Raw genomic sequence first — 26,721 nt, forward strand, 5'->3', positions numbered from 1 at the left:
GTGTTAATGGTAAGTGGCAATGTGTGTGTGTGTTAGCATCTGACTGAGCAGATGGGGAGGGTGGGGTGCATTTTGGGGACAAGGGCGGGGTCACATCTGTGTCAGTCCCTCGCACTAATCTTTCTGTGTGTGTGTGTGTGTGTGTGTGTGTGTGTGTGTGTCACTTGGCATGGGGGCCATATTTAGAGGCATCGACACAAACAAGGTGATGATTAGCAAGTTGGCACAAATACATTATTACTCAAAATTAACGGACTGACCTCGTACTCTTTCTAATAGCCAACTGTTTTCCCTCCCATCACTCCAAAAAAAATTGTTATCTTTTCTATGTACAACATCGATAGCGTGCTGTTAATGCAATCTGCAGATGAGCCTAATAATCACTAAACTATACAAGTACAACCTGCTTATAGCCTGGACACACACACACACACCCTGCCTACCCTCATCTTGGAGCTGCCATTGATTTGGGCTGCAAGGTGCTGTGGGCAATGGTTGCCATGGCAACCGACAGCCGAGCAAGGCAGCCAAACTTTGAGCTGGCATGAGGGGAGTCTGTGTTTGTGCGTGTGTGCGTGTGTGTCTCTCAGTGTGTGTGGACTGTTTGAGTGTGTATATAAGAGGTAGAGCAACCAAGCATGCATTTATATTTCTGTGTGTGAGGTGCTGGCGGGGTGACAGCATTCTGTTTAGTATGCAGCCTTCTGACTGCATCTCCCTTCCATGCCCACCTTTGGCCCAGACACAGCATAAGAATGATACACCTCCCCACACACACACACAAACGGCTGTGGTTGCTCTTCTACATATGCACGTACTTAAAGCCACATACATTCAGACACCATGTGCCTGCAGACAAATTGTGTCATCACTGGTTTCCTACACCGTGAGGCCTGCAGGTCAAAATTGCAGATGAGATTAATATGCACACACACCTCTGAAAAAGCAGCCTGTTGGTGGAGGTGAGTATTGATATTTCCTCCCCAACCCTGTATTAACACCCCCAGGGCGTGTTGAATGGGTGGAGATGGTCTGCCTCAGTGTGTTTTCTCTGGCACTGTCAGAGCGAACCAAACAGCTTTGGTGGTGTGTGTGTGTGGGGGGGGGTGTCGGGGGACCCTGGGAATTGTTTTCCCTCCTGCTGCTGCCGATCTCTCTCTCTCTCTCTCTCTCTCTCTCTCTCTCTCTCTCTCTCTCTCTCTCTCTCTCTCTCTCTCTCTCTCTCTCTCTCACACTCTCTCTCACACTCTCTCTCTCTCACACATGTTACAGGCACAGTATAGCATTTAACCACAGCATATATATATATATATATTAAGAACATATGCAATCACACACACACACTATTGATCGGGAGTGGTGAAGTGGAGCTTGGCACTAACAGCTCCCTCTAAGCACAGGAGAGGCTGAGGCAAAGATGAGATAAAGGAGAGTGGGGATGAAGGGGAAATGAAAGGAAATGTGAAGAGAGCAAAAGAAGAGAAGAAGAAAAAGTAAAGAGAAAAGAAAAGAAATAAAACATGGACAGCAGGAGTACAGAGAGAGCTGTTTGTCTTAACAGGAAGTATCTCAGAAGGCACAGAGAGCGAGAGAGCAAATACACAGCAGTCTCCACCCTGCTCCCTCCACCTCCCCACTCCACCCGAAACAACCCTTTCACAACCTGCCTCCCCCTCCCCATCTCCAGAGCCTCTCTACAGGATCTGAGAGCAGCTCAGCTCAAGCCCTGACACGTGTGCCTGAGAAAGAGAGAGAGAGACAGAGAGAGAAAGATGAAGGAGTGAGAGAGTGAGCACTATTCACTTGTGTGTGTGTGCGACTCAGAGAGTGTGGGGGGTGAGCAGGAGATGAAATGTGTGCACGTGAGGAGGAGGGAGTGAGGGAAGGTAAGATCTCCTGGGGATAGATGGAGGACAGAAAGAGAGAGACATTACTTGTTCTCTCTCTCTCTCTCTCTCTCTCTCTCTCTCTCTCTCTCTCTCTCTCTCTCTCTCTCTCTCTCTCTCTCTCTCTCTCTCTCTCTCTCTCTCTCTCTCTCTCTCTCTCTCTCTCTCTCTCTCTCTCTCTCTCTCTCTCTATGTGGTTGGGACTAGAGCCAGACAGATATTGATATTTGAGAGTTTAAAAATGATTTTAACTGATTATATATCAGATATTTGTTTGTTTTTTCACATAAATGCATAACATTAAATCACTTTCAAAAACCTACTTTGAAATTGTTTTATTGTGTAATGTTATGTTTTATGACATTTTAGTGTGTTTTACTGTTTTATTATGCGATTAGTTATGGCTTTTAGCTCATTTCATTCTCTTTGTGTTCAGTTTTTATTGGAAAGTACTTTGTAACTGTGTTTTATAAATATATATAAATATAAATAAAGTTCATTATACTTATTGTTATTATTATTATTGTTAATAACAATGAATCTATTAAATAATAAATCTTTTTCAGAAAGTTTTCACAAAATAAATATTTTTATTAAATTAGCTTACAATTCAGTTTTTCAAGGACAAAACCCCACAGAAAACAGTGAACATTAATAAATCTTGCAGCACGACTCCTAAGATGGTCCACTTTGGGACCCACTGCAATACATAGCCTATGTGATTTTACTTACAAATTGGGATAAATCATTAGAGACTGTTCTTTGCCACATCCGATCGGTTTGGATTTCAATTAGGAAGCGAGACAAATCTTATCTGACTGATCCAACATACTGAACTCCATTATATACGACACTGATACAATATATCTTTTATAAGCTAAAATCACCCAATATTATCGGTCCAGCTATATTGTTCAGGTTCTAGTTCAGCATATGTGAGACATCCTATAGGAAACTGGGTATGTCTGTGTGTGTGCGTGTGCGTGTGTTTGTTAAGTCTTCCACCCCGAGACCTTGTGGAGGTCAGGGTTCTCATGATAGAGAAAGGGATACAAAAAGAGGACTGAGAGGATGATGAGGGAGGCTTTACCTCTGGAAAGAGAGAGGGGTGGAGAAGGTAGAAAGCAGGAGGGGCTTTGTCAGAGAGCGTGCATGCCTGTGGGTGTTTTTCAAAGACTGTTTATTTGTTGTGTGTGTGCGTGTGCACATATGAGGGGGCTGGTGTCGTGACTCACAAGGCTAATAGCACCGGCTCCTCCGTGCATTGCAGTCGGTGTGCGATATCCTGATCTCCTACACGCACGAGCACACACATGCTCACTTCCACACAGACTCATACACGCATACACACAGTCAAACGTCCCGCTCCAATTTATCAGGATGACACCAGAAGCCCTCCGCTGAGCCCAACACCTGTCAATCCATTCACATCCAATCATCACTCAGATAACCCTAGAGAACCGCCCCCGTGCTGCAAGCTTCACACAGCTACACACGCTTGTGCAACAAGCCACATCCGTCTCATAATCACACTGTTACACACACACACACACGCACGCAGTGAGGCGACCGCATCATCCGTCACAAGCAGACAGAGAATCACACAAACATCTTCCACAGACTCGTGCACGCGCCTTTTGCTTCCCCCACTTGCTGCTTCCACTGAGACATCCACCATCGTGGCGACGGTAACCGCGACAACGGGCATAAATTAGCGTCATGGCGATATGCAAAAGAGGGAGCAACAATTAAAGCTTGACTAACGAGCTTTTGAGGAGCAAGGCTGAAGTTTCCCCGAGCAGCTGCTAACTGGATTAGCCTACACACACACACACACACACACACAGAAAGGCAGAGAGACGGTGATGTTTAAGCACCACCTGTGAGACGACACACACAAAGCCAAAGGTTAATGTACACATACGCTAATGCAGACAAAGAAATCTGATTTTAAACACAGCTAGCATCACTTTAACACAAACACAAACCACTACCAAGTGTGTTCTCAGGGGAATCCACATATCAGCACAAATGACTCCACAGCAAAATAATATACAAACGCACTCTTTACTTATCCAGCTTAGCTTTGACAGTCGTCAACAGATTTACATTAGTTTAGCTGTATATTCCAACCAAAGCTCTGTCTGTGAACTGAAACATATTCTAATAATGCAGAGAAACCAACAGGTTTGCTAAAGCAGAAAGGAATTGTTATTGAACCTTAACACCTCTGTGTTAGCTGTTGTGACAGAGCACATCAACAATAAGGACTGATGAAAGTCTTGCAAATACTGCTAATTGTTACTCAGGCAATATGCTAGTTTTGCGAGAGGAACACTGTTGAATACATCTAAAAGCTAGGGTTGGCTTGTTACCACTTTTTCATGTCTGATAATGATACCGCAATCTTGAGTATCTGTTGATTCCTATACTATTACAATACTTTCCTTTTCCCTCTCTCAAACAAGCGGCAACATCCGGGTTTGAAAATGAAGCCAATGTGGATGTGCCTTTATCTTGCATTCACACCCCAGTACACAATTTCTAAATATTGTAATATAATATGTTTATGGTCTCAATCGCTAGTTTCAAGTCTTCTTCAATACAGAGATCCAATGTGGGGGAAAAAGAACATTACTCTTTATTTCAACTGCAGCAGCTCTTTGTTTATTGCATTTAGCATACGTTGTCAATTTTACAGCTTTTTGACCAATGTGCCTACAATTTGGGCACAGATGGTTTGTAAACTCTAATAATAGAGAGCTTACAATTTAATGGCTGACAAATATTGCCAATTGTGTTCAGTTTAATACGACCCACCTCTGTAACTGTGCTTGTAATTAAGCTACTTCAGTGTTAAACTCCCTTTCAGTTAAAAAAAGTACTCCAGAGAATTTGTATTGCACTTCATTAAAGTTGAGGGATTTAAGAGAGACAGGTTTAAAAAAAATATATCGGCAACATAATGAAGCATAACCCGAGATATTCTGACTTCTACTCCCAAACATGGGTCGAGCTCTAGAAACACTGTGTCCTACATTTCCCATAATGCAATTTGATAGTGTCGTTTTATTAGACTCTCCCTGCCTGGTTGTCTTTCAAAATTTAGATTCCCGGTTTGTAATGTAGACTTTATATTTAAAGATCGCGTCGTCTCCAATCCAAGATAATCATGATGCCATCACTATGTCATAATCAGACTTGACACAGCCTTTCCAGAGCCACAGAATATATTATAAACCTATTTTTCATGGGCTAAGTAGTACTCCCCTAGTGAACTGATATTGATTTGTAAAATAGGTGGATTTCCCCTTTAAATGTTACCACTTGTTGTCCACATCCTGTAAATATTGTGCAAATAAAGAGAAAAATCTGAACCCACCGTGCAAAGTGAATACTTTGCATTTTAGACACTCCCTTCTGCATTGCTCACTTATTTCCAGAGCCTTGACTTTCTTTTTAATATGCTACATCCTCACTACAATAAATCTCTCTTTCTGCATTTGCCTTTCTCCTTTAAATCGTTCTCTTTTCCTTTTCCTTTCTCCAATACTCCTCTGCTCACTCAAATAAATCTCTCCACCACACCCCTTCCCCAAATCTATGAAACGCACACAAACATGCATGTGCACAGACTAGCGCTCGCTCACTTACGCACATAAACACACAGCCCTTCAGGCAGCCGCCACAAAGGCCCCATATTAATAAATCTGCTCCTTTATTGGTGCTGAGTGTCTCTGGCAGGGGGACAGAGAGAGGGAGGAGGGGGGGGAGTAAGGAGGAAGGAGGAGGAGCAGGACAGGAGACACAGAGATCTCCAGACGGGAGGAGGAGGAGGTGACTGACTGTAGTCATATCATGAACACAAGGAAGGCAGAGTGAGAGAAACAGAGAGATAAAGGGAGACAACATTGAAAAGTGAATCATCAACAAGAATGCACACACACTTTCTATTGACGATAATACAATGGCCCTGAGATAATAAGAAGTGTGATCTTTCACTTTTGTGGGTGTCTATTTGTGAAGGTATAGTCCTCCTACACTTCCTCAACGTCCTCTGTCCTGCAAATTATAAAGGACACCTGACACCTGGCTGGGGCACCAGAGCGTTACAGTGGGCTGTGGTGGTCGCTGGACTCGGGAAACAAACTGCCCAAGGCGGGCTTTGGGTAATGACAGCAGCTAGCTTGGCTTAGCGGTCCAATCTCAGCCATCAGTCAGCTGTGACAGATTGGGGATATGAGCTAAGGAGCCGTTTAGCTTTGCATGAGCTTGTGTGTCTGGGGGAAGAGGAGTGGGGGGGGGGGAGGCTATCAGTGCTGGTAGTGTTGCAGAGGCATCAATACACTGTCGACAGGCCATTTTCCTATGCCTATTCCCGTGGCTTGTTGCTGGGGAAACTACCGCCATTTTACCTTCTCTGGCTACACCTCTAGAAGGATTTGTAAAACAGCAACCCATTTTCCGTAATCTCTCCTGGTCAACTGTTTAAATAGGCTTGTATGTATAATTCTTTCCTGGCCATGTTATCTGTACATTTTATAGAAAACCTCCAGTGGACAGCAGGCGTTTCATAAAGCAATCAAAGATTGACAAGCAAGAAATGTTGGGCGTTTCTTTCTCCTCTCAAGGTCATGGGTTGAGTGTTCTTTAACACCAGCACCTTTTAACATGGTACTCATCTCCGCAGTAATTGCTTTCTGTTTTCATCTGAAGAATAACTCTGAAATCCGATCTCAAGCTACAGACAGTTGAAGGAAACCTTCCTCTTGGTACAACAGTCAACAGTATTGACTCCACTTGAACCGCACCAATACAATGCAAGCAACTTTGCCTCGCCACATTGATTAACTAGAACAGTACTCGGAAAGTGAGGCAAGTTTCATGAACATCAGTCTAGTAGTATTTTCCGTTATCCTGATAACGAAAAAACCTAACCTCCTTGGCGGAGGTAAAGATAGTAATGAGGAGCCTTACCTGTCCATGAGGCTGCATGGTGCTGTAGGGCATGTTCTGGTTCAACACTTTCTGCTTCATCAGCAACATCCTCTTCTGCTCCTCACTCAGGTGCGCCGTCTGTCCCGGGATTGGCCCCTGGGTCTGCCCTGGCCCCGCGCCCTGGCCACCACCTCCCCCACCGCCCATGTAGGGAGGCATCATGGGGTTCTTGACCTGATTGTTCCCTCCCATGGGAGGAGTCATCCTCTGGCCTAAGTGATCAACCCCGCTGCCGCTGAAGTGACTCAGGGGCTTGGTGTTGTTGTAAGACAACATGGCTGCTGTTTGCTGCTGCTGTTGCTGCTGTTGTTTGGTCAGGGTGTTCTGGTTGATGCCATTTGGCTGTTGCTGGCCCATCATGCCCATGTGGTTGTGAGGGAGGTAGTTGTTCATGGGGGCTTTGGGCCCATTGTTGGGGGCCATTCCAGCCACATGAGGGCCCTGTGGCGCGTTAAAGGCTTGCGGTGGGTACATCATGGGGCTGTTGGGTTTGTCTTGGTTAAAGGGACCAGAGTTATAGGGACTGGTTGGCGCACCTGCAGGGGACCAGTTAGCTGCTTGTTGCTGCTGCTGCTGCTTCTGCTGCAGCAGTTTAGCACGCTGCTGAGCCATTGCTTTGAGCTGCTCTGCTGGAGAAAGTTCAGGTGTCACTGGCCCTACAGGCTGACCTCCAGGGGCAACTCCAGCTGCTCCAGGCCCCGTGCCCGCCTGACTGACCCCCGGGCCTTGGTTCATCATGTATCCATTCCCAGGCCTAGAGACTGCTTGTGTCTGAGCCTGGGTTGGGGTCTGAGGGGAGCGAGCCACGCAGTTGTGCAATGGGGAACCCGATGCCATGGCAACAGCTGGAGACTGCTGCAAAGGTTGCTGAGGAGGCGTTCCATTGGCAGTGGTGGCGAACTGAGGGCCTGACGAAGATGGTCGGACCTGAGGAGTCCAAACACAAAAAAATATCATGACACTCATGTACTATTAACTCTTAAATTAATGGGTCAACACAAATCTGGAAGGCAATTAGCTTAGTTTAAAATAAAGACTCGAAACAGTTTGCATGGCTCTCTCCAAAGCTCAAAAATATTGTCCATCAACACATCTAAAGCTTTGTAATTAACACATAGTCTCTTGTTTGTTCAGTCTGTATACAAACAGCAAAGTAAAAATAACGATTTGTGGTTTTAGGTGGAGTTACTTCTCAGAGTCTTGTTGTCAAAAGGTTTGGTACCTGTGCATAAGCTAAACAAAAATCCCATTGTCACCAACAACCGATCCAGCTATTTCAGTCAGTATCGGTGCAGATTTCTGTTTGTGTGCATTTTAAACAAATGAGATACAACTTGCTAATCAGATAGCTTTACATACTGTATTCTGGTAGATGCATTTTTTTTTTTTTTTTACTTAGGAGAGAGTTAGGCTCGCTGTCTGCCTCTGGTTTCAATCTTTATTCTAAAGTAAGCTAATCGCCTCTTTGCTTTGACTATTTAAGAATTGGTGATATTGGTTCACTCAAGTATCAATTTGACTTTCCATTTAGAGAAAAAAAGACCATAACTCTTTCTAAGACCTTGCAATTTCCAAAAAATCTGTTTGTAACTTGAAAGATTTATTTTTAGTCTAGCTGGAACCCATCTGTCTCAGACCAAACTAACTCACAGCTTGATTATGTAAACATTTCATATTTGATTGTTTCGTTTTCTGCATATCTCAGTTTCATTCATGTATTAGTCATTTATAAACTAAACTAAATGACACACCTGTGCATATATACTACTATGAACTGGGATCAAGAATCAAAAAACAATTTTAAATTATCTGACTCCTGAAGAAAGTGGTTCAAAAAGCAGAAACAATAAGGAAATGTTATGACATGTCGATCTATTGTGTCTGTTTCAACTAAAAGCATTTAAGTTGCTAGTCCAAGTGTGATAAAACTCTAACAAATACGATAATGCTACCTTTAGAGAAAACTTAAGACAAATACCACAATGTGACTGAATTACCCAAGATGGTCACAACCTGGGGCAGAGATAGGGGTTAAAGGAATACTTCACCCACAAAAGGATAATTTGTATATCAATTACTCACCCCATGTTACCTTGAATCTTGGTTTGTGCCTCCATGGTGAACAAAGTTTGCTGCGTTTAACAACAACATATCTATATCAAAACATCTGTTTACGAACCAACACAACTGCTGCAGTATCCAGGTCTCATTTATCTAGTCGTATTCTCACTACTTTCTTACACAGATGCATTTTCCCTAAAACCTTACTATTTAAAATACCTCCACATCTCACGCTTGGACAGGCATGCTACCTGTCCGGACTCTAGTGTTTTAAATAGCAAGGTTTTAGATAAAATGCATGTGTTTGGGAAGTAGCGATCATACGACTGGAAAATGATACTTGGATTATTCTGTATGAGTTGTGCAAGTTTATAAATGGATGTTTTGATATAGTTTTGCTGTTTACTTTGATTCATCTGGAATTTTGTAGTTTTATTTGCTTCTTCGGTCACCGTGGAAACATGCAAGAAGTTTTCTTCAATAATTAAAGGTAACACGGGGTGAGTAATTGAAATATAGATGGTCATTTTGTGGGTTTGTCCTTTAAGTACTTCTAACATTGGACATATTGTTGACCCTCTTAGTACTGACCTGTGGAGAACCCATGGGAACCTGTGGGCCTCCCTGTGGAAGCTGAGGAGGAAGGGCTGCTGCTGGCGGTGCTGTCGTGTTCCCAGCTGCTTCTTGTGGGCCTGGTGTCTGATTGTTTGCCGGCCTGCCGAACTCCGCCTCTTTCTTGTCCTCAAAGTCCTCATTGAAGAGGTCATGCATATCGTCTTCCGGCACAGTGTTGGCCAGCTCGTCAATCAGCTCCTGCCACTCTTGGTCATTGAGGTTGATGTCAGAGAACAGTTTGTTCTGATTGGACAGGGACTGGGGATCGGAAGACTCCATCCCACCTCCGTCGTCAAGTGGCTCCTGTTTCAGGTCTTTGAGGAGGCCGAAGCTGTCCTCCAGGTCCAGCGAGCCATTCAGCTTCATGTCTGAGAGATGGCTGCCACCATTCTTCCCCAGCTCATCTGATGCCTGGCCTACGTGGTTGCCATTGCCGTTTGTAGTGTTGTTTCCGGTGGAAGTGTTGGGCCCGCCAAGTAAGGGCTTAATGTCCATTTGGTGATGCAGTGGAGAGATTGGTGGTACATTGTTGTTGTTGGGGATACCCGTTAGTGAGTCTATACCACCGGAGCCCTCCTTCCGTACCCGTTTGGTAGTCGGCGAGTAGCTGCCTCCATCACAGATGCCGTTCTGTTCTCCATTGAGGGGCGATCGTGCACTGTCCAGTTTCCGCTTTACAGTCTCCTGGAGCTGTACCAAAGAAGAAAAAGTAAATGGATTAGGGCTGGAGGAGCAACATAGATGGGACATGTTCGCAATATGAAAACATTTCTGTGGTCTTCAGGGCGCTAACAATGGAAGCAACATGAGATAACAAATCAATAAGGCAACAGGCTACTTCCTCTCTACACACATCGACAACTGTCTTGAGAATGCAGGAGGTGTGCTGAAAATCAAAATATCACCAAGACAAATTGTACTTTCTGTACAGATTCAATCGGGCTGAAATAATGATCACACCAGTTCTCACACAGAGCACATATGCATGTGTACATTTTTCTTCAGCATAAAGTAAAACATGGGGCAAAGCAATGAGCAGCCCTCTCTATGAGGAGTGAGCAGGCTGGACTCATGGTTTTCTAAAGAGGGAAGGAAATAACGCTCAATCTGTAGTATTCACCCCATCATTAGCATCACCCAATGGGCAGCCCAGTCTAAATACACACCCCATTCTTAGCCTTACTGTAGGCAGCCAGTGCACAGTCCGCCAAACCTAACAGTCTCACTGCTTCTGTCAAGGCACAGACGAGATAACGACAGGGTGCTAACGAACGCTGGCTGGCAGTTAGGGTAATCACTATCATAGCCCTTGTTTGAAGAGGAGAGGAGGTATGGAGGGATAGCAGACAGAAACTCATAGCGAGAGAGTAGTGAGACTAAGGGCAGAAAACAGGGAAAGGAGTAGAACAAGAAAAAAAGAATCACTAAGCAGGGGTTTTCAATCACCAAAAAAATCAGTTTGAACTGTTGAAAAAAGCACTCTCACATTGACACGCTGACATGAAAACTGATATATAATTGTCAGCAGGGGTGCTAGCTTTACAGTTAGCTAACAATTCTGTTCGATTGAAGATATGGCTCAATGCAGTAATTCTACTTTTACCAATGAAATGAAAATATAAAGTATGGCCGAGGGAAAATTGACTCCCCCTGGGTCAAGAAATCTGTAAAAACTGTCAATAGGAGAGCCACTTTTACCGCAAAGTATGAAAAGCAACATCCAGTCATAAAAAGCCTGTCTGCTTATTAATCTGTCATCCCACCCAGAACATACAATATGCAATGCAGCCAACCAATGCATTCATTAAAAACAGGATTAGCTCAATACTGGGATGATGTTGTCAAACTCTGCAAACAATATTTCTGCTGAAGCCAAAAAACAGTTTCACAATCTGAGTCTGAGAAGGGTTTTTTTTGCCCGAGCCAAAATCCATGTGATGTCAAAAGATGTCTCAGTTAATCGTTCAGCTGTATTAGTTGTCCTGTGTACGAGCCTTTGTTGTCCAGAAACAGAAGAAATCTGCTCTATTTTTTTTTACTAATTTCTCTTCCAGGTGCGTAAATTTCGTTGAATTTTGGATGCATCGTTTGGAAATGTCCCTCCAAATGACTTCGCTTGAAACCAGAGCGGGTCTGTTTGCACATTAAGCACAAAGGGTTCGACTCGTGGAGGACAAATACAAATTCCTCTGTCCACTTTTCTTGAATTTTCCTTTGCTCGTTTTGTATGGCTCGTACCTTTCTTTTTGTAACGGGAGCAGCTGTTGTCTGTCCACAAACCCCATCTCCAGCAACTTCCTCTCGATTTGCGGTGGTTGGATGCTCCAAAGCCAAATCTTAATTTTCCTCGTTTGTCACGCTTTGTTTCTGTCCACCTGGTGTGCAACTATTTTTTAATAAGAAATTGATCCATTTTACATCTGTAGAAACACGCGCTAACTAGCATGTAATGGTGAAACGAGTCGACCGGTCGTAGTATCCTCCAATTTAAATGTTCAAATTTAGGGATATAAATGATTTTTTAGCAAATTCATAAGCATGCTTATGTTAACATATTTTAATGAGCTTAAGTTTATTTATTAATAATATTATTTATTTATTATTATTATCTATACTAGCCCACCATGTATCTACCCGTCCAAGAGCACATTCACCATTGTAGTGCTGATAGACCGCCAAAACTGGCAACTCCGCAGTGAGGTAGTGTTCCGCTGAGCAAGTTTAAATATCTTGTTTCTAGTCTATATTTGCATCTTTTATCAATTATTATTATCAATTATTTGTATTATTTGTAGGCTAATAGAGCAGACAACTTCAGTGTTTTAATGGGTTATATGTAATAGCCCTGCTTGTTTTTATGAAATATCGGTATTGACTCCATAATCATACCTATCACCCCTTTATTTAGCCCACTGCCATGCGAGCCACCAATTAGAGCCGTGCAATGAGTAACACTGCTGTGGTGTTATGAAGGTCTGGAGGATTTTGACTTTGTCCCCCTACAACACCTCAGATGGAGTTTTGAACAACAACAGCAGCACTTTAGATTCTCGGTGCGTCAGTAAAATGTTGTTGCAATAGATTCTTAGTTGTGTATTTGACTGTGAGGAGAAAGATGTAGAACGACCACACCTGAACTAAACAAGCACGCAAACAAACTGTATTTAGTCATTTGCTATTCGGTGAGCCAGCTGTTCTGGTGTCATATTTCTTTGAAACATCGGCTAGTCGCAACATTACCAGCATTAGAGAGGAGATGGCCCAAAATCTAAGTTAGGCAGCATTAAACCTCTGGGTTCATTACAATATCCCTGTCCATCTTTGTTTCAGGTGAACAGAGAAAGCTTAGGACTTCATGCATGTATTGAAAGTATGCGCACTGAAGTATTCGTCCCGTGAGGGTAGGAGGGAGTTGGCAGCGATGTAGGCTGAGGTAAACAATGTGATGAAAAAAGGGGGAAAGTGCATAAAAATTGAGATTTCCGTGCAATTTAATAAACTCTCAATCTCAATTGTAATCCTTTTTTTTTAATTATTATTAAAATGACGGATGGGAAGCAGGGACCTCATTTATGAAAGGCTCCCAGGGTGCATATTTTGTGCTCCGACCCAAATCCAAGTTTGGGATTCATTCAAAAAGATGAGCTTTGTGTCAAAAGCAGTAGCATACCTTTAACTTCATAGTACAAATAATGGATGGTACAGTTCCAGTATTATTTCATGTTGTTGTTTCATTTTGTTCTACATATATCCTGGATAGACTATTCTTAAGAGCTGACGATGAGCATTTGAAAGCAGATCAGGCTGCTCACTTATATTTTATTCTAATTAATATTATTTGTCACAGAAAACCATCTTAAAATACTGTTTAATGCTTTCCAAAGGAAGTGAAAGGAAATAAAATAAGAAATTAAACGTTGCATTCTTACAAAGAGCATGCAATGTACAATATAAATGTAAAAAAAAAAAGGAGAAACAAAATGGTACAATATACTGAAAAATAGATTTTATTTCATTATACTGATACGTCCCTTCTATCTCAGTCCTCTAACTCAATTTACACACACACACGAGCAGTTTTCAAGTTTTCAGCAGATCTACATTTCAAACAGTCTTCTGTGAAGCTCAGGAGCACTAAAATATTTTGTAAAATCCACACTCTCAGCTGTCACATGTGAAAGAGTCAAACCCACACACAAAGGGAGCACCACTGGTAACATGTATGTGTGCAAATGTACGCTTAGCTCTTTGTTATTCAGATGGAACAACAGACAAAATATATTCAGATTGTATTCTGACCCTGAGGTGGACCCACTCAAGCTCTCACACACACACACACACACACACACACACACACACACACACTGTAGTTTTCCTTTTTTTTTACTTTCTTGAATTTCTAATGTGTATGTATATGTGTGTGTATGTGTGGGGTGGGGCTGTCAGATTGGCTCTCCCCTCTGTTCTCTGCTATGACTGACAGTCAGCCTAATTATATTTATGGCATGATAAACACCATAGGTATTGACAGCCAAAACTACAGTGTGCGTGTGTACACGTGTATGACCCGTATGCTGGTGTAGTCATTAGGGGCAACAACTGAGAAAAACACACATCTCCACTGTCACGACACGGCTTCATCAACTGTGTGTGTGTGTGTGGTCCTGCAATCAATGGGTTTAAATTATTCAGGTCTCCTGTATGCGTCTATGGTTTTTTTGTGTGTAAGAGTGTTTGTGCATGCATTGTGTGTGTGTGTGTGTGTGTGTGTGTGTGTGTGTGTGTGTGTGTGTGTGTGTGTGTGTGTGTGTGTGTGTGTGTGTGTGTGTGTGTGTGTGTGTGTGTGTGTGATACAGGCTTTCCCTAAATGCCAGTGACTCATGTCGATAATAACAGACTCACCTTTCAAAGCCCACCTATAAAAACTCCCATAATTATCTAGGTGGTGTGAACTACAACACACACACACACCACACACACACACACACACACACACACACCTTCTTGGTTAAATCCTGACTATAAAGACAGAAACCAAGAAGGAGAAAGATGGACTGTGGTTCTGTCTGCCGCTCAGTACTGTATGAGTCAGCATGTCATAGCCTGAGGGAACATGCCAGGATGAATGACAAAACTGTTTGCCAGAACGAAATACTTCATATTAACTGCGGTTAATTAATCACGTGTTTCTTTTAACACAATTAGCAACCTAATTACACCTTTGAAGTACAGCAATAATACCTGTCATGCACTGACAATGTGTGTATTTGTTTAACAATTACGGCAATAGAATATCTGAATTGAGAGAAAACGTGTTTAACGAGAGAAGAAGATATCGAGAGTCAGAGACAAAGAATTTTGAAGTAGTTTCATCAAGCTGGAGTGCTTAGTGAGAGCGCGGGGAAAAGAGCATCGGAGCAAAGGAAAAAGGACGAGAGGATGTAAAAGAGCAAAGACAGGAGAGATGGAAGAGAGCGCTGCTTGTTTCCCCCTCCTGCGTCTCTCTGTATTCTTTGACAAACACCTGCTGACTGCTCCTTTGTCGGCTCCCACAGCAGACAGAGAGAGACTGACAAAGATGCAGAGGGACAAAGGTAAGAAAGCGAGACACACGCACAAGGAGGAAGACTCATTTGTCAGGCAGATGGTCTTTTTTCCATCGAGTGGAGGAGCAACCAGAACATGAAGATGAAGAGGAGAGAGGATGAAGGAGAGAAGATGTAGGTAGGGGAGGGAGGGAGGTTGGAGGAGATAGGTGGCTTGATAGAAAGGCATAGCGCGCCAAATGACAGCGGGGAGCAAACGATGAGAGGGTGATCAGAGAGGGAGAGGGAGGGAGAGAGGAGAGAGACAGAGATGGAACCACTAAGGTGCTGTTGTTATAGCAACCTGCTGCTCTGGTGCTTTGTGCGCTGCATCCTCCTTCTTCCTCCTCCTCTCCTCCAGATCGCTCGCTTACTCTCTTTAAAGGTTGAGCATCATATCCAATTCAAAGTCTCAACATTTAAAGAACATGTCGAGACAGTTCCACAACAAGGGCATTTTTATTTTTTACAAACTACATGTTTACACAGAAGGTTCACAGCTAGAAAAACATACTGTACTCCTCCTATTTATCACAGAAGGCTGTAGGAAACATTATCCAAAGTCACACAGAGATTGCATCTTTTTTGAAAACGAAGCACATGCTATGCAGCCCTTCTTCTCAGCACTTTCCATCCTTTCTCCCTCATCGCCACATTATCTCCGCCACCTTTTTTCTCCACTGCAAGGTACAGTCCGGCAAATAACAGGCAGGATGCGACATGGAGCAAACACACACTGAGTGGCTATACAGGGTGATAACCGCTGTACAAGAAAAACAAGTTAACCAAAAAACTCAAATGGTGCGCATATACATGCACTTTTTACACATTCTTTTTGTTGAAAAAGTAGCTTGTTTACAGCACGTCTCTCTGCTGGTTGGTCAGTCAAAAACAAAACAAAAATATACTCGCTTTTAGCAGCAAGGTCCAAAAGCGGGAATGTTTACAGATAATTTCTGATCCCAGCATCACAAAGGAGCAAACTAAGCTTTTATGCTAACAGAAAAACATACTGAACCCATCCAAGTTGAGTCGAATACTTCACCAACAAAATTATCATTATATCAATTACTCAACCCGTGTTAATTCTTGAAGAATTCAACGAGGAATCAAAAAACAGAAAATTCTTGATGAATTGAAATAAATGGGGGCCGCGTTTAACAACAGCAAAACTATATCAAAACATCTGTTTACAAACTGTCACACAACTTGTGCATTATAATGCAAGTCTCATTTATCCAGTCCTTCTGCATAAACAGTCTCATGCTTGCACAGGCGCTACTCGTCCGTGTGAGTCCGGATGAGTCCGAAGTGTTTTAAATAGTAAAGTTTTAGTGAAAATGCATTTTAAAATTCTTCGTCCACTTTGAAGGCATGTGAAAAAAAACAAGTTTTCTTCCAGGCAACACAGGGTGAGTAATTGATATAGAAATGGTCCTTTTGGGGGTGAAGTATTCCTTAAAGTGAACCTCTCAGCCAATAGTGGTCACCGATTATTATCATTATCTGTGATTCAAATTTCTCAGCCAAAAAAGATGCAAAGATGAATAGTGATTATATATAAAATCAGGTAGCAGTGACGCTCAAATATGAGTCATAATTGTCCCAATTTAATTTGGTTACTCTGGTGCAGGCCAGTATGCACCTTGCTTGTGTGTGTGCATGTGCGTGTCTGGTCTGGCCCACTAGACTGTGAAATGAGTCAATTAAATCAAACAGGTCTTTAATAAGTAAATGTGTGTGCCGCTGTGTGTGTATTTGTGTGTGAGTGGTGTTGATGGGGGTATGGCATGTATCCAGCAATTTTAAAACAATAACCTGCCAGTCAATGCTGCGGTTTAGTTGTAAGGCCTCTAACGTGACCAAGAGTTCGTCCTTACCAACTGACAACTTTCTAAGTCTGCGTTCAGGATATAACTGTAGTTGTGCAGCAAAAGCAGTTGAGACTTATTGGAAACTTTTTTGGAAAATCTAATTGAAGGTATTTGTTTGGAGGGATTATTTACCATATATAATGTCAAGGAGAGGGGTAACAGAGAAGGCATACACCGTTTTTAAAATTCCATTACTACTCAAGTCCTCTTAGTGAAGAGAACTGGGAGGATGAGCGCAGATCAAGAATGAAAACAAGGCAGAAGAGTCAGAGAGTCTGTCCTTCATCTCAAGGACACTGGTTCAAGCACACGTCAGCAAGCACCCATCCTGCTGAAGTGTCCTTGAGCAAGTTGCTGAAAATCACCAGAAGGGCCTTTCTGTAAATTACCCCGACATAAAAGGTCTGTACCTTAGTTACGTTCTGTAACGTACTTAAGTTAACGTAACTTAAATACTTAACTTACATATGTAACAAACCACAATCTTTTACTTAACCAAGTAGTTTTGTTGCCTGAACCTAAGTGTTGAGAATGAGAACAGGTTGAGCCACCAGTTGGTTGGCTTAGCTTAACTGGAAATAAGGAAACAGTTAGCCTGTGTCTTTTTCTTCTTCTCAAATCAAAGCAAAGAGGTTAGTCTGTTCTTAGTGTAAGACATTGATTTTGGGTTTCTTACTATGGCCACAATGTATAGCCTGTGTACTCCACTCTGACATCTTCATATTATTTTGATTATTGCAAGATTTTATTATTTTATTTCTGAATGCTAACCCCCCCCCCCTCCCCTCCCCCCCCACACACACACACAAGTTTTCCTGACCACATCCCTGAACTTTGGGCAATAGATGGACAGAACACAAAACAAAGTCTGTGAGAGTGAAGGACAGAAAGCACCAAGTGACAAGAGGAAGGTACAAACAAAAGAACCATTTGGCCACCATCCCAGAGTGGTGTGTGTGTGTGTGTGTGTGTGTGTGTGTGTGTGTGTGTGTGTGTGTGTGTGTGTGTGTGTGTGTGTGTGTGTGTGAAAGCGCCTGCAAGTCTGCCTTCTGTACACAGGGGGCCGACACACCCCTGATTTGAACATACACGCAAATACACAGATAATCCATTTGAGCATTGTAAGATATACGGTAAGTAATCTTATCTTACGGTAAGTAAAATAAAACATATATTTAACAACATACTGGTATTCTTATGCCATGGCTTTGAGTGGGGAAAAGTTTCTTTGCTTTCTCAACAATTTCTTTAAGGCTGCATGTCTAACTTTTACTGAATAGAGATTGACCGCTAACAGCTAATGTTAGCTAGCTCTTCTCATGCCAATTTCAACACAGATGTTTTGTTCACAAAGTAACATCATCAAGGAAATAATAGTGTATGAATGTGCCGATAGTGAGTTTACTGTGTCCCAAACACATTTTCTGTCGTACCCGGGAGGCCTTCTGTATGTTTTCAGAATTTTGTTTCAACTCGTTACCGAAGTATCGGTTCTTGTGACATCCATAGTAAGTACCACTCTACAGAGGCAGGTAGAACACTAACACACACACAAAATAAACACTATTGTGCTGTAATATATATATATATATATATATATATATATATTATACGTGATGTTTGTGTGCGTGTGAATGTGTGCAGTAACAAAAGAAAGCGTGGGTGTGCACATGTACGTGTGTCATCAGCAGTTTCAAACCTGCTGACCTGACATAAAAACCTAGAGGCCACAGAAAACCATCCCTTTTTCCCAGTTACTCCCATCCAGAGCAGATATCTGTGTGTGTGTGTGTGCGAGAGAGAGAGAGAGAGAGAGAGAGAGAGAGAGAGAGAGAGAGAGAAATAAAAAGGCAGCAGCGCGTGTTAACAGACACATTAACAAACCATTAGCATTAAACGCACAACTAATTATCCTCCAAGTCAAGGACTGTGTGTCTGAGTGTGTGCATCTCTGCATGTGTGTATGCCCGAGTGTGGTCCTGTTTATATTTTCGAGATAAAGTGTAAGTAAGAAAGAGGGCAAGCAGAGAAGCAACAAAGAGCAGAGAGTGAGAGAGAGAGAAAATGAGGGGACGAGAGAGGGGAAACTGTGTGTGTATGTGTGGTTCCTGGCTGAGCAGCTCCTCTCTATTTATAGAGCTGCGGCTCCTTCCTGTTTCTGGAGCTGTACCATCACGCCAGGAGGGGGTGGGGGGTGAGAGAGAGAGAGAGAGAGAGAGAGAGAGAGAGAGAGAGCGAGAGAGAGCGAAAGCGAGAGAGAGAGAGAGAGAGACAGAGAGCGAAAGCGAGAGCGAGAGAGAGAGACAGAGAGAGAGAGAGTTGAGGAGAGGGAAGTGTGAGTGGGTGTGTGGGAGGGGAGACTGGTCGTGTTGGAGTCTTTAGTAAATCAACAGATCCACCCCCTCTCTGTCTCTCTCTCTCTTTCTCCCCCTCCCACCCCATCCCTTCTTCCTCCCCCTTCCTCTCTTACTCAACAACATGGGCTCCGCCGGCAGCTATGATAAAACTACACAGCAGTGAGGGAGAAGGAGAAGCAGGGGAGCGAAACAGACAAAACTAAACAGTGCTAAAGGATGATTAGTAGGATATCTCTGCATCTGATGGTGAAATTACAGAGTTCTTTTGAACAGCTAAACTCTGATGATTAAAAAAAGAAATGTTAATAGATGTTTGCCGACATGAAATAACAGAGCAAACAGCAACAACTGTTGACCTATTAGCTCTACAAAATCATGTGCTATCCGTGTGATTGAAACCACTTCATTGCTCTTCCTGGTTTGTTTGTAGCAAGACGAACAGGGATTCAAAGTTTGTTTTCTCTCCCAATCACGACAGAGAAAGAAATTAAATCACACTGAGAATCATTGAAAGGGTCTGTGAGACCGGCAATCCTCACAAACTACACAGTCAGTCCCACCCTATAATGGTGTGAAGGAAGACGGTGCCTTTTGATCAAAGTTTGTCATACAGAAATTCTGGAATTTGTTACATTTAGTCTATTTGAAAAACAAAAAATGTTTTTGACTTTTTTGGATATTCTTTTACGATGGAAAAGTATCCCTACAAAACCCAGAGGCAGAAACAAATAGTTATTTAGATAGGGCTTTGCTAAATGTATAAGACTACAGATTAGCATAGCATGCTTTAGATTGCACTATTGTTTTGCTCTTTTTCAATGCAAAATTAAATGTCACCAATTTCTTTGGTATATTACAAAAGAGACTTTCAGTTACACTAAAAAAGCAGTTCATCCACATGGACACATACACAAAGCTAAGGGATACTAGGAAACTCCATCAGTTGACAGAAGATTACTGAGTTGGATTTATTGTCTACTTGTACCGAGCAGCAAATATAGACTATATGAATGGTGAGACTACAAGCGGAGACCCTTTGGATCCATGGCCCCTTTGTGCTAGCGGGTTAGCTTGCTGAACGAGAGTCAGTCGCTGAGTAATGTAGCATAGCTAGACCTATCTCAACACTTCGTTTAAGCCATGTGCCAACTGCCTGCTGAGCAGCGGCTCTTACTTGTTCTTCGGCGGCATACCATTAAATTAGCAGCATTGAACACGGCTAATTCACATGTCTTTTTTGCAACATTTCAAAAGATCGCTTAAAATGTCCTTGTTGATTGAATGGAAATACTACTATTGGGTCCAAACATATAAAGTAAATATGGATTCCAGGATCATATAAGTGCAGTTCAATGATCCGGGAGAAGCTCACAATTGAACCTCAGGTTAGAGTTATTTGTAAAACAAATTGCATTTTTCATTTGTGGGAAGCTAGTGGGGCATTATGTCCTTGTTACAGCATTAGTGACTACTGGTTGGTCGTGGCACCTGTCCGGATGGGGATAGGATCCAGGTGGTAGAAAGACATGTGAAAACAAACTGCTGGCAATATCATGTGTGACGGAGGAAGCAACACACGTCTGTCTGCACTCTACCCAGGTCAACTGTGGATTAAATATCAACGAAGATGCCGGTGCAAAGAGGACCAGACATTTCATATAAGCTAAACAGCAAATAATACACAGAAAAGACTGTTAAAAACATTAAAGGAAAGCTGTTGTGCATGTTGTGTTTTCTCAATGCAGAACTATTCAGAGATATTTTGCTAATATTCATGAACCAGGCTTAGTATGCTAGGTGTGCACTGTTCAGCTGATTATATGACACAATGATTCCCAAACAGGGGTACAGTACTTGTACCGTTGGGGGTACTTCTCCAGTTACCAGACGGTACATGGACATCTTGAGTGTAGCTAAACTAATTTGAACAATAACAAACAGACAATTTGATTAGAAAATAAAAACGATTTACTGTATCCATGTATTGAATCAGCTGTAACTTTAACACAATGTGTTGCAATTGAGCAAGTGAGGAGAGAAGTCCAAACAGTTTGGTAAAAATAATGAATATGCAGTTCAAATAGTTGGCCAACTACACTAAATAAATGGTTGAAATATCTAAACATCTGGCTTCTGCCACTAGTAGAACAAATGCAATCTTGACCAAACTAAACATTGGCCGTTTAATTGTAAGAAGTGTCAAATATTGTCAAAATTGTATAAAATAATATTGTAACAATAGTGTCAATAGTGTAACATATGAAAATATAATATTGTGAATAGTGCTAATCAATATCCAGTTAATGATGAATTAAAATGAACACATTTGGAACCGGACGTCTGGTGTTGATCACATCCATGTTTCACTGTAGATGGAAAAAGAATAGTACAAGAGAGGAAAAGACAGAGTGAAGCCGGGACTCCTGGCTTCATGGCCAGATGGTCACCAGGAGGGGTCTGACAGCTGTGCGTGTGTGTGCGTGTGCGTGTGTGTGTGCAAAAGAGAGAGCTAGGGACAGATTGTGTCCAACACCTGTCCTCCTTGGACACAACAACAAAAGAGAACGGAAGAAAGGCCAGCTAAACTCAACATGTGCAACATCAAATACACACTGAGCTAGAAACAGAAAGAAGGTGAGAGAGACGGAGTGAGAGAGAAAGCTACCGAGTAAAAGAAAGACGGCAACAGAGAGCTATGTACAAGAGGTGGGAAATTAGTGGGAGGATTTTCACCATTGTGTAATCATATGGAGCCATTTGTGTAATTACACATGTGGAGGATGACATCTGCAGCCAAGTATGTTCGTGTGTAATAATAGTATTAGTGTGTTTATGTGTCTACTGTATTTGTTTCAGAGGGGCTCCTCTGATAGGCTAGGTTGGGCAATGTGCCACAGAAGGCCAGCGTACCATTGGCTGCGTCGAAACCCAGTCGGCTTTTGCCTCCGCCAGAGCCTGTCGTGAGGGCAGACTGACGCACACTGACACACACTGACACACACACACACACACACACGGATGCTCAGTAGCAGGAACAACAGTCTTTTCCCCCTCCTCTTTTTCATCAGTTTTCCCTCTACACTGAGGGGGAAGAGAGGGAGAGAGGCTGCTATGGTAACAGATCACAGTGGCAGCGAGTGGAGAGGCCCTGATGGCTACTTGGCAGCAACGCCAGAATCTCAGTGGCTGCACACACGCGTCGGTGTGAATGAGTGTGTGTTAAATGTGTGTTGTTGACCAGGAGACATGCTGAATGGGGAAATGTGTGTGTGTGTGTCTCTCCGGGAGGAATGAACCCATTGAGCTGGTGTGTGTGCTCTGTGCTCCAGATGTCCTTAGTCGTGTAGATCGATGGCCAGACGAGAGCACATCACACTAACTTGAGTCACGACACCCGTCCCCTTATTCCTCTCTCTGTCTCTCCACTTCTTCTGCTATTAAATTATGTTTTAATAATCAAATACATTCTTGTGGATTGACAAATCTAGCTTTATCATTTAGCATTGATGAGACGTCTGCAGGATGTTGTCGGAATAAAATAATGTTATTGCAGCTCTCCCTTCCTGGCTGCCTTCACTCTCTCATTTTTCTGTGTGTATAACTAGGTCATGCAGTAGTAGACTGCTGTTGCCTCGCCACTGTGCAATTCTTTGAATGTGTGCGCGTGTGTTTACACAGCCTAAACACACATTTCAACTAGACCTGGAAAGAACAAAGTCCAACCTAGTATGCGTGCATTCAGGAAAAAAATGCAAGATCCAAGTATGCATACACAAACACACAATCACAGAGAGATAATCTGTGTCCTTTATAATGGTTGGTATTTGGAAAGGGTAGTATACCTGTATGACAGTGTGTGTCTGAGCTAGCATGCATAGGAGGATATTACGTTTACTCTAGTACTGTACTTGACATTAATATTTGAAGTTCTCGCACATTAGGTTTTGCTTGTGAGTAGTTTACAGTCTAACCACACGGAGTAGCCAAATACGACATCAACAGTTTCTTACATGACATGCATGTGCAGACTGTGCCTGACTGGCATCCCCCTGACTTCCCCGTTACTTTTTGACACCTGTTGGAATGGGACAACTTTGTCCTTTATAAGGGTTCGATCAGGCCAACATTAACGACAATGACATTTTGGAATGAAACGTATTAAATTCAATAGAATTGCTATGAACATTGGATTCTTTCGTACAGGCAAGGTTAATCTACATTGAGCTTTTGCAAAAATCTTTAGTTTGATACTCAAATACAACAAAACTGTCTCTACTGTGCTGACCATTGAGAGAAAGAATTCAGAGTCCAATAGAAAATGCATCAATGTTATATAACCCTTCACTGCCGAAGCTAAACTGCTCCATTACAGATGGGACAAGAGTCAATGGTACATATACGTCTCTTAGATACACTGGATAAATGTATTCCGGTCATACTTGTTAACTTACAAGAGATTAGTGACTGAGCAAACAAGCTTGCTAACTGGCAGTTAACAAGCCAACTAGTTTGGCTGGCTATTGAGGCTAGCATGTTGCTAGCTAGTTAACTAACTTACAACAGTTTGTCAATTAGCCCCAGAAGAAGTCACTATAGTCCAAAATCATTCAGCCATTTACTTCTACCTATATAGACTGTAGGGTTGTACTGAATAGTTTAAAGCTTCAAATGTAATGTGGACATTTCAATTCTAAATCAACATTAAAAAACATTCTGTCCAAAGCAGTATTACACACAGTTGGAGATAAAGATTAGGCTACACTAATATTATTAATATTATACTATTTGTATAATTAGAATCCAGTGGTGGCTGAGTAGGATTGATCCAAACATTTCCAATAACTCCAGAGCATAAAGTCTAAAAGTCAACATTTATAGAATCAGGCAAATGTAAACATTTACCGAAATTCACAACATGTTTTTATCTGTCCAAATATTCAGATTCAATTCATCTTTGTTGGCGTTTAGCATTTCAAAAAGAAAAGTGAACATTTCACTGCGGCCAAAAAACAGTTTTCTCTCCCGCTTGGCAGCACACAAAGGAAGCCACGCATTGACAAGTTATATATATTTTTTTTAGGGTGATGATGTCGTGAGGACGATAGACAGAGGAAGCTTCATTGGAAAACCGCAATACAAGCTTTGAATGTTAAAAAAATGTAGCTTACTCTACAGTGAGCAGAAAATGCAGATTTCCAACACTGATGAATGAATCATCATCTTGCGTCATCACTGACCGGTGCCACACAACCAAATACAGTACTTTGTGTTTTATGATCATCAGCCGAAACCAGCAATCCATGCCGTAGATGCTACCTTTTTTTTTGCATTGTGGGAGTTTCTAAGAGCACTAGGTACATTTTATACTCAAGTAAAATGGCAGTAAATCTAGTGCACTATATTGTAACTAGGGAGTGATTTTGGGCACAACAGCGCCTTTAACTCTCTGCAAAAATGAGTTCTTCTACTTGTGATAATGACGGCTAGTAACTTTTAAATTTGATGCATTCTGTAAAGTACATTCTATACTTTGATTTATGAAATATTTCCAAGGCAGAACTTTTCTCTTTAAGTAACCATTATGGTATTGCTTCTGTGTAAACTGTGAATGGATCTCTGTGTCTGTGCCTGGCATGTGTCTGAGTGTGTTTGTTCACTGCTCTGCCTCTGGGCAGAAATCATGAGGGGAGCCAGAAGATAGAAAGACTAATCTATCAAGACTTCTACAATACACCTCCCTATCCATCTCTGCCTCTCCTCTCTCAGTCTTTCATCCCGCTGATCCCATCTCATGGCAGAGTGATCTTCATTTAATGCAACAACAACTCGGTGCTGTGATGTTTGTTTCTGTGTTTGCTGAGTTTTTATGTGTGTGGCCATTCTCGCTCCCCTCATGTTAACTGTGCTTTTTTTAAAATACCAAATCAAACACACTCCCACAGTGGCGGGCCGTCAGGGCCAGTAAGGCCTTCTCTGCTGGCCTAAACATCATCAGAATATACATTTAAGTTGTATATATTTTTTCCACAAATATGTATTAAATTATTCCCCATAGTCTATTCTCTTCATTTCATAGCTTTCCTCTTGGTTGCGCTGCTTCCAGCCTCAGATCGAAATTTGGAGGTCTGGCCTTTACGTTAGAGCTTTTATCCAATCATATTTCAGCCATGATGTGTTGCCAGGGTCCACGAAATCTGCCCTTAGGCCTTCAGAATCAACAGTGCGGGCGCCTGTCGCTTAAAGTGAACGGAGACAAAACTGTGGCGTTAACCAATCAGATTTCAAGTTGGGGACACCGGGGCCAGCTAGCAGGCGTACGATAACGTCAGCACGTCCACGTCTTTTGATTGGATACGCACTATTGAGAGGCAGAGGTATGCAGAGCTAGCAAACTTTGAACAAGCTAATTTAGATTTCTACACGCTGTTTTTTTTCTTTACCACTGTTTCAGGTTTCTTTACCTGCCTACCCCACTCTTCAGTATCTCTCCCCTGTTCTGTTTCTCTCACTACATCCCCCTCAACATCTCCCGTCCTGTGTTATGCATCATCTCCCTCATCTGTGCAGAGCAGGCAGACCCATCATTACCCCAGCATGCAAGTATTGATCAGCTGCCCCAGTGTGCATATGTTATTTTAAGATGCTCAGACCTGTAATCAGTGTGCTAATGATAGTTATCGCCAAAGCGACAAGCTCCGTGTGGTTATTCAAGGCCTGTGGATACCCGTGAGAGGCTGGCAGTGTACGCAGGCTCGCATGCACGCCCCTTGCCTGTTTAGATCATACTTTTTCTTTCTTGCATTGACATAAATAAGTGATGTGTGTGTAGTATGGCCCTGCATGCGTGTGCACGCTGCTGCACATTAGCAAAAGGGAAGTGAGGCAGGTAGCTGCGGGCTTTGACTCACTCTGGACAAATGATTTCTGCATTTTCCCAAAAAATGGCAATTTCACATTCCCATCAACATAAGGTAACCTAACCGCTGTCCCACACAACACACGCACCTTCATGCACGCACATGCAGATACAATTCATCTCGATATATTACAGGATACAGGTGTTACACCCCCCACACTATCCTTTCAAAAGCAAATCCAGACACACACACACCTTTGCCAGTATGGATAAGCCCTATTTGGCAGTGTTGAGGAAGATACATTTCAGAGGTAAATGACATCATTACCATATAAATGACTTCCAGTCAAACACATCTGCTAATGTAGCTACACACACATACACACACAAACAGATATGTTATGGGTTACACATATTTTTAGTGCAGCTGATTTTCACGTAGTGTGCACACTCAAAATGTTGCCTTAACTGTGCACATCACACAGATAA

At 42.4% G+C, this 26,721-nt stretch overlaps 1 protein-coding gene across 1 annotated transcript in view; it reads right to left on the bottom strand.

Moving 5' to 3' along the window:
• Positions 1-26,721, bottom strand: part of maml3 (mastermind-like transcriptional coactivator 3) — a 117,026-nt gene that overhangs the window by 50,744 nt on the left and 39,561 nt on the right. Inside the window, exons 2-3 of the mRNA XM_029439589.1 lie at positions 9,537-10,250; positions 6,864-7,811 (exon numbers count right to left, since the gene is read on the bottom strand). Of these exons, the coding sequence (XP_029295449.1) occupies positions 6,864-7,811; positions 9,537-10,250 (1,662 nt within the window). The remainder of the gene's footprint in view (positions 1-6,863; positions 7,812-9,536; positions 10,251-26,721) is intronic.

Source organism: Cottoperca gobio, chromosome 1, assembly GCF_900634415.1.
Source record: "Cottoperca gobio chromosome 1, fCotGob3.1, whole genome shotgun sequence".
Classification (NCBI taxonomy): Eukaryota; Metazoa; Chordata; class Actinopteri; order Perciformes; family Bovichtidae; genus Cottoperca; species Cottoperca gobio.